Below are 14,013 nucleotides of genomic sequence, written 5' to 3'. Positions count from 1 at the left end.
AAAACTTGTAATAAGATAGATGTAGCACTGCAGATTTTTGGGTTAAGGAGAACATTTCAATAAATGATACTGAAACATTTAAATACCCATATGGAGAAAACTGAAATTTTATCACTCTCTCATGCTAAAAAAGAATAATCTTAAGATAGAGTAAGGTCTTAAATGGAAAAAGAAAAACTTAAACTTTCCAAAGAAAATAGGGAAGAATATCTTGACCTTGGAGTAGAAAAGGGCTTCTTAAACAAGATATTTTTAAAGACGCCCTGATGAAAAATTTTAAAATAGACATATTCAACTACATTAAACTTCAGAAGTTCTGTTCATCAGAAGACACCGTAGAAACAAAAGACAAGCCACAAACTGTAAGAAGATACTCAGCACACAATCAAGGATTAGTATACAGAATTTATATCTTAAATACCTAAAATCAATAAGAACAAGAGAAATGAAAAATGTGTGTAGCAAATTGATAGAACAGGAAATATGAGTGGCTTATAAACATAAAAAGACTCTCAACCTGATGCTCAAATTGAGAAGTGTGAATTAAGACCACGAGACATCAATTTTTATCCACCAAATTGGCAAAAATAAAGCCTAACAATATCAATTACTACAAAAGATGCAGATCAACAGGAACAGGAATATACCTACACTTCAGTTGGGAGAATAAATTGGTACCACCCTATGAAACAATGCGTCATTTCCTTGAAAGTTAAACATTCACATTCTCTACATACCACCAATTGCACTCCTTGAAATATATCCTGGAAAAGTACTCCACACGCTGACTGAATACATGAAAAAGAATATTTAGGGCAGCCCTGTTCTTAAAAGGGGGCAATAAAAAAAGAGAGAAAATAACCCAAATGTTAATTCACAGAAAAATAAATAAATAGTATGACTTAATTTTGTGAAAAATATTTAAAGTGGTATACTAAGCACAGTATATACACTTCATTAATAGGTTTAGTAAACACTACTCAGAGGACTTTTCACCTTGGTTCTCTTGGCCTTCATTTGAACTTTTGCTAGCAGAGCATACATGGTCATCTCAGGTCTATTCCAGCTGATTCCGTCCAAGACCTCAACGGCCTTGTCATGGTTTTCACAAAATGAATAAATGAGGGCTTGCTGTATAGGACTCAACTTAATGAGACCTAAAAGGGAAGGAAAGTTTATCAATATCTTTGCCAAGTATCAAGGATTTTGAATATAATTATTCTAAGGGAGTCATTCAATAATTTGTCTTTATAATATGAATTAACAAATCAACAAATTATAAATTATACTAAGATCTATTTACTACCAGTAACCAACAAGACATTCCAATTACAAACAAAAAATAGAAAAATTGTAAGCTTAATATTTCCCATAAAAATCTCTCTCACAAAATTAACTGCTATGAGTCATTTTACTAATTGGCAATGTATGTATAAAACTAAAGTTTCAAAATCTAATTTGATTTTCAATTGGATCCTTCATGCTATTTATACATAACTATTGCAAAATAGCATAAAAATTTTAAATACTGAAGTATTTCTTAAAAGTTATAATTAATTATATTTACCTTTGTCCATTTCTGCTACTTGATAAATAGTAAACTTTGCAAGATCATAACATTTCATCATAAGAAGATATTGTCCTCTGGAAGAAATAATCGATTTTGACTCCAAGCAACTAAAAATAAACTTTCTAAAATAAAGTTTCTTATAATCAGTTACTTAAAATTTTACAATATATTTATTCTTATTTACTTATGTATGCATTAAAAAAGTGAAAATTATAGACATTTTGCATAATCTAAATACATCAATTAGCATAGTGATGTGATGAGGAAACTTAGGAAATGTAACGCTGAAAGAAAAATACACAAATCTCTTTTTGTAATTATCTGTATTTAAAATGTTATACTTTTTGCCAAGAAATCATTAAAAGATAAAGTTCAAGGCATATACAAGGAAGGAGGTATTTACATAAATTGCTAAAATGTGGTTCAAGGACAAAGCAAGCCCTTATCAGTAGAGCATTGTCTCATTCCATTTTCCCAGGTCTATAAATCCTTAAAAGATTATATTTTTGATAGTGATAACTCATAACTTGCAAAGGATATCTTTATAGAAAGTTCTACTACATTTGAAATACTGCATGGAAGTAGGCAGTACCCGTAGAAATGGTAGAAAATTCAATATGTCATTTCTTTTCACTGAATTAGTGGAGGTTTATGTATGGTACACATGCTTATGTTTGATTGTGGACATAATCAAAACAATTGTTCAAAATATGTTACCTTACTCTTATGAGATATGTAATAACTATATGACTAGTTGCTTAAAAAGGTCTCAAAGAATATAAACACTAAACAGGTATATTTTGATGCAAAGGTAGAGCAAAGGGAAAAATCTGGTTATCTTATGTAATAAACGATCTTAAAGTTTAACAAACTGGCTTGCTGGTGGGGAAATGGCAATTACTGGGAGATTAAATGTAAAATGGGGAGTCTGAAAGGTTCAAGAGGGAACTGGAGATCCCCATTCAATTTATCTGATGCTAAGTTATCCCAGGAAAAATTCAGTTTCTATGCTCATACCTTCTTATGTATAATTGGATTCCATCTGGCTGAAGGTGGATAGCACGAGACAATTCATTTACTGCCTTTTTCAATTTATGCAACTGTTGAGTGATAAACAGAAACTTAGCTCCTAATAATACCAGTTGCTTCCTTTCTGATATTTATCCTCTCTCGCCCTTTCTACAGAAATTTTGCAGGTACATCTCCTAACATACATGTTTTTCTTAAGAATCAACAAAGCAAATAGGTTACAGAGAAGTGAAAAGAAAATTTATGATATACTCTTAGTTTTAAAATCATCTATCTTTAATTTTGAATAATAATTATACATATCCACATATACTATTTCACACAAATGTGATTATATAATACATTCTGGATTGTGTGCCTGTTTGTGTTCTCTTTTATCATTTAGCTTTCAGTTTTTCTCCCTCAACCCTAACAACTTTTTCAGTTAACCTGATCCATCTTAATCAAGTAGCATGCAGGCCAGGCTCGGGCCTCTAATTCCAGCACTTTGGGAGGCTGAGACAGGAGAATTGCTTGATGAGGCCAGGAGGTCAAGACCAGCCTGGTCAACATAGTGAGACCCCGTCTAGACAAAAACAATAATAAGAATAAAGACTAAGAAATAAAGTAGCATGCAAAGGAGGGTAAGATAAAAACTAAAACTATATTCCACTTAAAAATAAGGGAGGAAGAACAGGCCTGCACAAAAATTAAATGAATGAATATAACAAAATAAAAAAAGATGAAAAGTAATCTGTTTAACATCAATATATAATGAAAAGTAAACATTAATCATTCCTTTAATACTGGTCACAGAAACTGAATTTGTACAAATTTGGGGACAAAATCAACTACCATTGGAAATATTGACAACAGAGCACTCTGTAGACCAGAGCAAAATTAACCTGGGACAACCAACCAATCCTTTTATTGTTATCGCACAATGATGCAAAGAAGCAAATGTACAAAACTAATTTGTGCACGGAAGCAGCAGTACCTGTAGAGATGGTAAACATGTTTGGAGGAAATGGTGGATGGACTCAAAAGAGGGAACAGAAAAGGAGGAAGTTTGAAATTTGTTAAAACAAATCGGAAAATTTCTGTGGAACTTCAGGCCTGCTGCTTCCTAAGCTAACACTATTCAGGATGGTGTAATTAATAAATTATATAGTCATATGTCCACATTGCTACACCTATTCTACCAACCATACATGTCTATGCATTGAGGAAACCCTGACTTAAGACAAATGGAGGCACATTCTCAGATCTCTACAAGCTTCCCTGTGGTCCAGAGACATTAGACCACTACCAGGCAACCTTAGATTAGATTTACCCTGAAGGATGAACCCACATAATGGGAGTATGTATTCTTATACATACATACACAAGGGTTTATTTACAATTGTTTTATTTACATGGAATTGTATTGTACACACTTCACATTCTTTTGTGAGCCCTACTTTTGTAACTCAAAAATATCTCATGGAAACCCTTCCAAGTCAGCTAGCATAGTTCTATTATTCTTGTCACCATCTCTGTTACATTCTATGGTGTGAATGCACCACAAACTATTCAATCATTACGGCATAGAGATTTTTGCCTCTCAGAACAGCCTTTGACTATATCCTTACACCTTGCTATCATGCTAGTGTTTTGATTTCTCTATGTGCTCAGGGAAACTCCAACTTCCACAGATGGTCTTGGCTTCATCAACAGGGTTAGGTTAAGCAAAAGAACCACATGCTATGAGTATGTCCATCCTTTCCCCGACAGAGTCAAGAGCTAACATGACCTAATGGCAACACTGAACCTGCCCTGGGTCCCCACCTCCATCGTCAGCAGAGTAAGGACTTTGAATGGGATTCTAGTCACACTGAGTCCTGAGACGTAGACAATGGAGGGCAGAGCCTCCAGGCAATCCTCCATGGACATATAGTGTGAGCCAGGAATAAACCTTTGTTTTAATACAGTAATTTTGAAGGTTTTTTTTTTTTTTTTTTTTTTTTAACCCCAGCGTAGCCTAGTTTATCCTGGCTGAAACCAGCATAGACAGGAGACAAAGGTAGAAAGGCAATTAGGAGATGGTTCCTGTGGGGTCTTTCAGATCTTTGGCTTTTGTAGAATTTAGCTTTTATTCTAAACACAAGGGAAGCTATTGAAGGGCTTCAGCAAAGAAATGAAATAATCTGACATGTTTTGGCAAGATCACTGTGGCTGCTATTTGAAAATCCTGGTGAGAAACTAGTATTTGGACAGGGCAGTTAGAGGTGAAGTGGTGGAAATGCGTGTCTACTTTGAAGGATAGAGACAAAAGTTATAGCGTTATCTCTGAAAATCAGATCTGGCTGGAATTGGAGAGGATTTTTCCTATTTATTGTGCTGTTTTAATTTGTCACAGCTGGGACATAAAACATTTATTTTTAATTTAAACAACTTATAAAAATTAAACAAAATTAAAGGGAAGTATGAATGGTCAGTATCCCATTCTATGGATGGATCCCACTGTATAAATCTACCTACTCACCTGTATGTACACACACACACACACACACACACACACAAAACATTGGACCATAGACTCAAATTGTTTATAGCAGCTATCCCTAGAGAATAAAATTATAGATGATAGCTTTTAGTTTATTCTTATTTGCATGCATATATTACCTGCAATAAGTATATAACGCTTTTTTAATAAAGAAAAAAAGGCATTATTTTCAAAAGTGACATAAAAATGCACACCTTGAAAGTAGAGGCTTTATAAATGAGTAATTAGAGTTAACTATCAGCTTAACACATTGTTTATAAATGCATTAGCCCCTACAATTATCTAAATATGTATATATATTAAAATTATGTTGAACAAATATCCAGAAAATTAAAGTTTTTTAAAAAAGAAAATGAAGGTTCTCAAGCCTTAAATACCTTAAAATAGGTTTCTGCTCGACAAAGATAGCTTTGAATACATAAAGGATCAGTTCTAATAGCCTCAGAAAATTGCCAAATGGCTTCCGTGTAGTTATCCAGGTGTAGCAGATGTATGAGGCCAATATTTACATAAGCCAAAGTAGTAGTTCTAAAAAAAAAATGAGAAAGTGAAATCTTGTTAAACATTTTTCATTATTCCAAATGTTCTCCAATTAGGAATAAACTGAATGAAATAGATGCATCAGTACTCATCAGAGTATTTTTTTAATGTTTTACAAAGGAAAGTAAATTAGATAGCTGCTCTCTGTGAAAACTACAAATACCTTTATAAAACCCTTAGTAGGGAATTAATGTTTTAGGGTCTGAGCTAGGAACAGAATTCCTGAAGTCTCCTAGACTTTTAGCAAAACTTTACTCTTCTTTGATTTACCTTCCCGTTATCTTGAGTCACAAGCTTACTTTTTCTCAACTAAAGAGTCTTTACCTCAGGCTATGTTCTATTGGCCATGAGTGACAGTGAGAAACAGTCATATTCAAGGGTTTGGTGGCTTGGGGTTAAAATCCTCTCCACATATATATTAACACAGCTTTTCTGTATCAAATAAATGTTATTTATCTCTCTTAGAATCAAATTATTTTCAGTAGAGAAATAACCTTACAAATTATCATGTTTGATGCCACTATTTCAAAATGAGAAAACCACCCATCCAATAATCCAGTCTGACAGAATCCCTGACCCCTTGCCTAGACACCAAAGTTCCTACTTCCTGTTTTCTGTCTCTTTGAAACTGACACTCTTTTCTTTTTCTTTCTGGCTCAAAAATGTCCAAAAGAAAACCACTGTGGTCATTATGGAGTCATGCTCCATGAATTTCCTGTGTCAAGTTCAAAGTTTACCTTGGATAGATTAAGTAAACCGTCTGCTGGTTGGCAAGGAATTGGCATGATTAGTTACTCTTTCTGACACCTTCCCTTTTCGCAAATGCTTCATTGGAAGAAAGGGGAAATTTTAATTAAATTCTGTGATTTACAGTTTGACTTTCTGACTAGTGCATTTAACTTTCAGTCTATATTTCTTCCTGAGCCTATGGTCTACATGGTACTAGTGTTTTTATTTTGCTTTACTAAACAAAATAAAGCCAGAAGTTCTAAACAGAAAGTTGCCTTCCATTGAGTTGTATGTTGTCCATAGCAATCATATACCAAGCAGAATTTTTTTTATTATTTTAAAACTTAATGACAGTTTTCCACGAAGTTAATTTCAAAAAGCTCTAGCCTGGGCATCTCCGGAATCCTCAATAGTATTGATTCCTTATCCATGGATTTAACTTCTGTCAAACCCATTTAACTTCTAAAATTTGCAAAAACACCTGAGGCAAACAGGTGTTGAGAACAGGTTTTATTTCAGAAGCAATCTTGTTTTTAGAAGTAGCATTCTAATTCTAGGATGACTTTGTAAGTGTCTCATTTTTTCTAGGTTATCAATGATGAGGGAAAAGAAACTTTTTCTCCCATTTTAGGTTTTCAATTTTTTACAAAAGTGAAATCAATAAATATGAAAAGGAAAACGTACCTTTCTAGAGAAATAACAGCTTCAAAGTCACAAATTGCCAGCAACCAAAGTTTTAGATGTGCATAGACTATTCCCCGATGTAGAAAACAACCAAGATTCTCATAGCCATCATTTATGAGTGCTTAAAAATTAAGAAAAAATGTATTTCATTCAGTTTCTAAAATAACCATATGTAAATTATATTTTAGTCTGTAACCTTCCTATTGCTTATTCTCATTTTTTAACATTATATAAAATAGAAACATATCTATGATGAGTGTACTTGTTTGGTAAGTTAAATAATAGTATTGTACATTAAAATGTATTTATTAGTAACAATGTGGCAATTGTGGTTCACAAACTCATTGGAGCTGAACTAAACCCTGATCAGAATATAGCATAGTCCACTCACTGTATAGGTGAGGAGATTAAAGTCCAAAGGGGGTAAGTACATTGACCATGGTCATGATATGACAGTCAATGGCAAAGACTGGCCTAGAATCCAACTCCAGTCAAAAGGGTGCCATGACCCTTGATGGCCTGATTTTATCAGGAAGCCATCGTTACTGGCCAAGAACAGGCTTAGTTACTAGTCCTGAAGGCAGAAAGCAGAGGTCAGGCTTACACACAAACCAGGATGGACAAGCAAAGAGGCTACACCAAGGCAAGCAGAGCTTGGAGGTAAGGCAGATGGCTTGACTATGCACATCCCAAATAACACCTATCCGGGATGCACATCCCAAATAATGGAAGGGAGAAAAAGAACCTCCTCTCAGTACTCTAGGTGTGTGACTCTCATCAATAACCAGTCTAGAGGTCATCTCATGTCTCTCGCCTACTGATTGCCCCTTCACTTTCAAAACATGTTACTGAATTAGATGGGGTTTCCACAAGTTTTGCCACATATCTTTAAAGCTTCTCATGCCATTCTGCCTTAAGATGGAAAGTTTTGCCAAAATGTGCATAATGTTTACGGTCTAGGACAAAAATATTCACAGTACTGAATTTAGGGAAGTATAGTTAGTGTCAGCAATGATCATACAGATTAAGTAAATACAGTCATGCACCACTTAACGGTAGGGATATGTTCTGAGAAATGCATTATTAGGGGATTTCTTTATTGTGCAAACATCATAGAGTGTACTTTCACAAACCTAGATGGTATATGTTATATATGTATATACATATATCAGGTTTGCCCATAGTATACATTTTTGACTGAAACATCATTATGCGGCACATGACTGGTATCACTTGAAGAAAATCTAACTGCTCAGTTCACGGTATGATTGGCTAGCAATTAAAAAATCAGCTACAGTTTGGGTGGTTGCTCTTAACAAATAATAATAATAATAAAAAAGATTCTTAAGAAAAAAGGAAAAAAATATTATTTAACCTCTCTGTGCTGTGGCTTTCTCATCAGTAAAATGTGAATGAAAATAGTACCGAGCTCCTAGCATTACTCTAAATATTGAGATACTTCTTATTTGGCACTTTAAACAGCACTTTGCAAATAGCAAAATGCCCAATAAATGTTAGACATCATTATTATTATTATTATTATTATTATTATTATTATTATTAGCTTAGCAAAATATCTTGAGAGTCCTTTTTTGTTGTGGGCGATAAAACTCCTTGGGCTATCTGATAGGAAAGGATTGAGGCTGAAATCAAGTTTGTCTGCTCTGGATAATTAAATAATAGGAATTTTGTTCAATTATTGTGATAGCCTAGAAGTGGGGAGAGGAGGGCATGAGAAGCCCAAAACTTGTATAAGAGGGAAATATAAGAAAGAAGCCTTTAGAGGAAGACCAGAGAGAAAGGGATTTGGCCAGTGGCAGATGGATAGGGCTGACAGAGTCAGATTAAACTTCTAAAAATGGGGGTGGTTTGATCTTCAAATTTAAGTTACCTGTGCTAAATTTATCTTCTGAACCCTAAAGCATTCAGTAACAGATTAGTAGACACAACGTGTTTGTATTGATGTTATACTGGGGAATGAAGGATAGACCTGGGAAAAAGTAAAGCCAAGAGAACAGTACCCACAGAAGTGAGGGTGAGCAAAGATGGAGAATTCAGCCAAAAGCTGAAACTGGACTCAAAGATAACAAAAGAATTAGACAGAAATCCTCAGGCCCCTTTCCCAGTAATCCTTGGAAATAGAGGGGAGGACACTAGACTCCTCTCAATACACAGAATGAAATTTGAGTTATTTTATTTTAATATTAATGAGAAGGGTGACCTCAGAAGGCAAATGGACCTAAGACAATCAAGTAACCATCACCTTAGCTCTTCTTCCCTGTGGAAATCTAGTTGTCTCTTCATCTCTAGACACTGTCTAACTTACGATGATAGGATTCTAGAACTTCGCACCCAGGTGAACACAGGCATATCTGGAGCATTAGACTCAGGCTGGATTTCATCAGTCAGGATGGGCTCATTCATTCTGTTGGAGTCTGTTTACTGAGCACTGACTCTCTGCTCACAAATATGCTGGCCACATGCATAAACCAGGAGTGTGCTGATTGAGGGTAACACAGAAATGGCCATTTTTAGCTGTTGGTGTCCTTAGCTACTAAGGATTCCCAAAACCTATTTTTAGTTTAGGGGTTTAAAACACTGAATTTGACAAATCTCTTGGGCTGAGCCTATGGAGCAGGACACAGCCCACCAGGACAATTTACTGCCATTTTAGAAAGCTGACTAGGAAACAGGCCTGGGTTTCCAGAAAAATCTTTAGAACGCAGTATATTATAGAAAGAGATTTCTTTGATGTCACATTCTCCCCTTGCCACAGTTAACACACACACACGCACACACACACATACACACACACAAAGGGCATATTAGAAACACTTATAACTAAACCATTATAGCCATATAATCATATATTGTATATCTATATAATATTAAAATGTATAAGCTCATGTAATATATACTTATAATGTATATTAGTATATAGTAGTATACTTATTACATTAGTGGCCCCACTTTACCATTCATCACTATGAAACTGAGCTGTTGAATCTCAGATCAGATTGCTACATACATGTAATTGAAGGCAAAGCACCTGAAACACTGTAATCCTGTAGCGCTCTAAAAGGGTTACTCTCTCTGAATAAGCAACCTCGATAATACAATGCTAACCAGTTATTAGGATCAAAGTGAATTGCAGCAGAAAAATCTTGAGTTGCTTCTTTGTAAAATTTCCGTTTAACATATGCAATCCCTCGGTATGTCCTAGGAAAAAAAAGTTTGTTTTAACAAGTATTGTAAAGTATACATTTTCTCATTTTGGTAAACCTGTACAACTAATTTTATATTTGAATAACAATTTGTAAATGTTTCTCCTTGCTTTGCAAGAGAGTTTAGTCATGAAGTTAACAGTAAAAATGATACAAACTTTTATAAATTGAAGTACACTTTATTGTATACATAATTATATGCTTATTAGGTACATTCTACATATTAATTATATGCTTACTAATTTCATTTCTTACATTTCTCATGGAGGTATGTCAATAAAATAAGCATTACGTTTATTATTTATTCATTCCCCAAAATGTATTAAGCACTAATTTATACAAAATTGCTCCCTAGAAAAACAAAATGATCCATTTTGCAGAACATGGGCCCTAGTGAGTAAAAGTTTTAGGAGATTTTTCCCTGGGCCTTGAAGATATATTCAAATACGTGAGAGTCTGCTCTTTCATGGATGAAAGCTACTGTGTTAGTTGTGTAAACTGGATTCCTTTATCATTAACTTCTGACTCCAATTTTCAAATTATCACTGACTTAGATCTATGCTAAAAAACTCATTTTCGATTAGCTAATAATGTGAAGCATATCCATTTTTAGAAATAAAATAAAGATGACAAGGAAAAACAGAAGAAAGAAGCTACTAGGTTGCCTACTTAGAGGAAATAAAAATAGTGGGAGGTTCCAAGATAGCTGAATAGGAACAGCTCCAGTCTATAGCTCCTAGTGTGAGCAATGCAGAAGACGGGTGATTTCTGCATTTCCAACTGAGGTACCAGGTTCATCTCACTGGGGCTTGATGGACAGTGGATGCAGGACAGTGGGTGCAGCCCACAGACCGTGAGCCAAAGCAGGGGGAGGCATCGCCTCACCTGGGAAGTGCAAGGGGTCAGAGAATCCCTTTCCTAGCCAAAGGACGCCATGACAGATGGCACCTGGAAAATTGGGTCACTCCCACTCTAATACTGCACTTTTCCAACAGTCTTAACAAATGGCACAACAGAAAATTATATTCTGTTCCTGGCTCAGAGGGTTCCACACCCACAGAGCCTCGCTCACTGCTAGCACAGCAGTCTGAGATTGAACTGCAAGGCTGCAGGAGGCTGGGGGAGGGGCGCCCGCCATTGCTGAGGCTTGAATAGGTAAACAAAGCAGCCAGTAAGGTCAAACTGGGTGGAGCCCACCATAGCTCAGGGAGGTCTGCCTGCCTCTGTAGACTAAACCTCTGGGGGCAGAACATAGCTGAACAAAAGGCAGCAGAAACTTCTGCAGACTTAAATGTCTGTGTCTGACAGCTTTGAAGAGCGTAGTGGTTCTCCCAGCATGGAGTTTGAGATCTGAGAACGGACAGAAAGCCTCCTCAAGTGGGTCCCTGACCCCTGAGTAGCCTAACTGGGAGGCATCAACCAGTAGGGGACGACTGACCCCTCAGACAGCCAGGTGCCCCTCTGAGAGGAAGCTTCCAGAGGAACGATCAGGCAGCAACATTTGCCGTTCTGCAATATTTACGATTCTGCAGCCTCCACTGGTGATATCCAGGCAAACAGGGTCTGGAGTGGACCTCCAGCAAACTCCAACAGACCTGCAGCTGAGGGTCCTGACTGTTAGAAGGAAAACTAACAAACAGAAAGGACATCCACACCAAAACCCCATCTGTATGTCACCATCATCAAAGACCAAAGGTAGATAAAACCACAAAGATGGGGAGAAACCAGAGCAGAAAAGCTGAAAATTATAAAAATCAGAGCACCTTTTCTCCTCCAACGGAATACAGATCCTTGCCAGCAACGGAACAAAGCTAGATGGAGAATGACTTTGAAGAGTTGAGAGAAGAAGGCTTCAGAAAATCGGTAATAACAAACATCTCCGAGATAAAGGAGGATGTTTGAACCCATCAAAAGAAGCTAAAAACCTTGAAAAAAGATTAGACAAACGGCTAATTAGAACAAACAGTGTAGAGAAGACCTTAAATGACCCGATGGAGCTGAAAACCATGGCACGAGAACTACATGACACATGCACAAGCTTCAGTAGCCTATTCGATCAACAGGAAGAAAGGGTATCAGTGATTGAAGATCAAATGAATGAAATGAAGCAAGAAGAGAAATTTAGAGAAAAAAGAGTAAAAAGAGATGAACAAAGTCTCCAAGAAATATGGGACTATGTGAAAAGACCAAATCTACGTCTGATTGGTGTGCCTGAAAGTGATGGGGAGAATGGAACCAAGTTGAAAAACACTCTTCAGGATATTATTCAAGAGAACTTCCCCAATCTAGCAAGGCAGGCCAACATTCAAATTCAGGAAACACAGAGAATGCCACAAAAAAAGATAATTCTTGAGAAGCACAACTCCAAGACACACAATTGTCACATTCACCAAAGTCGAAATGAAGGAAAAAATGTTAAGGGCAGCCAGAGAGAAAGGTCGGGTTACCACAAAGGGAAGCCCATCAGACTAACAATACATCTCTCGGCAGAAACTCTACAAGCCAAAAGAGAGTGGGGGCCAATATTCAACATTCTTAAAGAAAAGAATTTTCAACCCAGAATTTCATATTCAGCCAAACTAAGCTTCATAAGTGAAGGAGAAAGAAAATCCTTTACAGACAAGCAAGTGCTGAGAGATGTCATCAACATCAGGCCTACCTTACAAGAGATCCTGAAGGAAGCACTAAACATGGAAAGGAACAACCAGTACCAGTGACTGCAAAAGCATGCCAAATTGTTAAGACCATCGATGCTAGGAAGAAACTGCATCAACTAATGAGCAAAATAACCAGCTAACATCATAATGACAGGATCAAATTCACACATAACAATATTAACATTAAATGTAACTGGGCTAAATGCTCCAGTTAAAAGACACAGACTGGCAAATTGGATAAAGAATCAAGACCCATCAGTGTGCTATATTCAGGAGGCCCGTCTCACATGCAGAGACATACATAGGCTCAAAATAAAGGGACAGAGGAAGATCTACCAAGCAAATGGAAAACAAAAATAAAGCAGCGGTTGCGATCCTAGTCTGTGATAAAACAGACTTTAAACCAACAAAGATCGAAAGAGACAAAGAAGGCCATTATATAATGGTAAAGGGATCAGTTCAACAAGAAGAGCTAACTATCCTAAATATATATTAACCCAATACAGGAGCACCCAGATTCATAAAGCAAGTCCTTAGAGATCTACAAAGAGACTTAGACTCCCATACAATAATAATGGGAGACTTCAACACCCCACTGTCAACATTAGACAGATCCACAAGACAGAAAGTTAAGAAGGATATCCAGGAATTGAACTCAGCTCTGCACCAAGCGGACCTAATAGACATCTACAGAACTCTCCACCCCAAATCAACAGAATATACATTCTTAGCACCACATCGCACTTAATCCAAAATTGACCACATAGTTGGAAGTAAAGCATTCCTCAGCAAATGTAAAAGAACAGAAATTATAACAAACTGTCTCTCAGACCACAGTGCAATCAAACTAGAACTCAGGACTAAGAAACTAACTAAAAACTGCTCAACTACATGGAAACTGAACAACCTGCTCCTGAATGACTACTGGGTATATAACGAAATGAAGGCAGAAATAAAGATGTTCTTTGAAACCAATGAGAACAAAGAGACAACATACCAGAATCTCTGGGACACATTTAAAGCAGTGTGTAGAGGGAAATTTATAGCACTAAATGC

The 14,013-nt window shown here is 36.2% G+C and overlaps 1 protein-coding gene across 1 annotated transcript in view; it reads right to left on the bottom strand.

Moving 5' to 3' along the window:
- The window catches only part of TTC6 (tetratricopeptide repeat domain 6), a 225,026-nt gene that overhangs the window by 45,807 nt on the left and 165,206 nt on the right, over window positions 1-14,013 (bottom strand). Inside the window, 6 exon segments of the mRNA XM_017895392.1 lie at window positions 997-1,157; window positions 1,568-1,644; window positions 2,588-2,670; window positions 5,501-5,651; window positions 7,077-7,197; window positions 10,126-10,295. Coding sequence (XP_017750881.1) covers window positions 997-1,157; window positions 1,568-1,644; window positions 2,588-2,670; window positions 5,501-5,651; window positions 7,077-7,197; window positions 10,126-10,295 — 763 coding nt within the window.

The sequence above is a fragment of the Rhinopithecus bieti genome, unplaced genomic scaffold (assembly GCF_001698545.2).
Source record: "Rhinopithecus bieti isolate Rb0 unplaced genomic scaffold, ASM169854v2 scaffold_1306, whole genome shotgun sequence".
NCBI classification, from domain to species: domain Eukaryota; kingdom Metazoa; phylum Chordata; class Mammalia; order Primates; family Cercopithecidae; genus Rhinopithecus; species Rhinopithecus bieti.
This window is presented reverse-complemented; position numbering and strand designations above follow the sequence as displayed.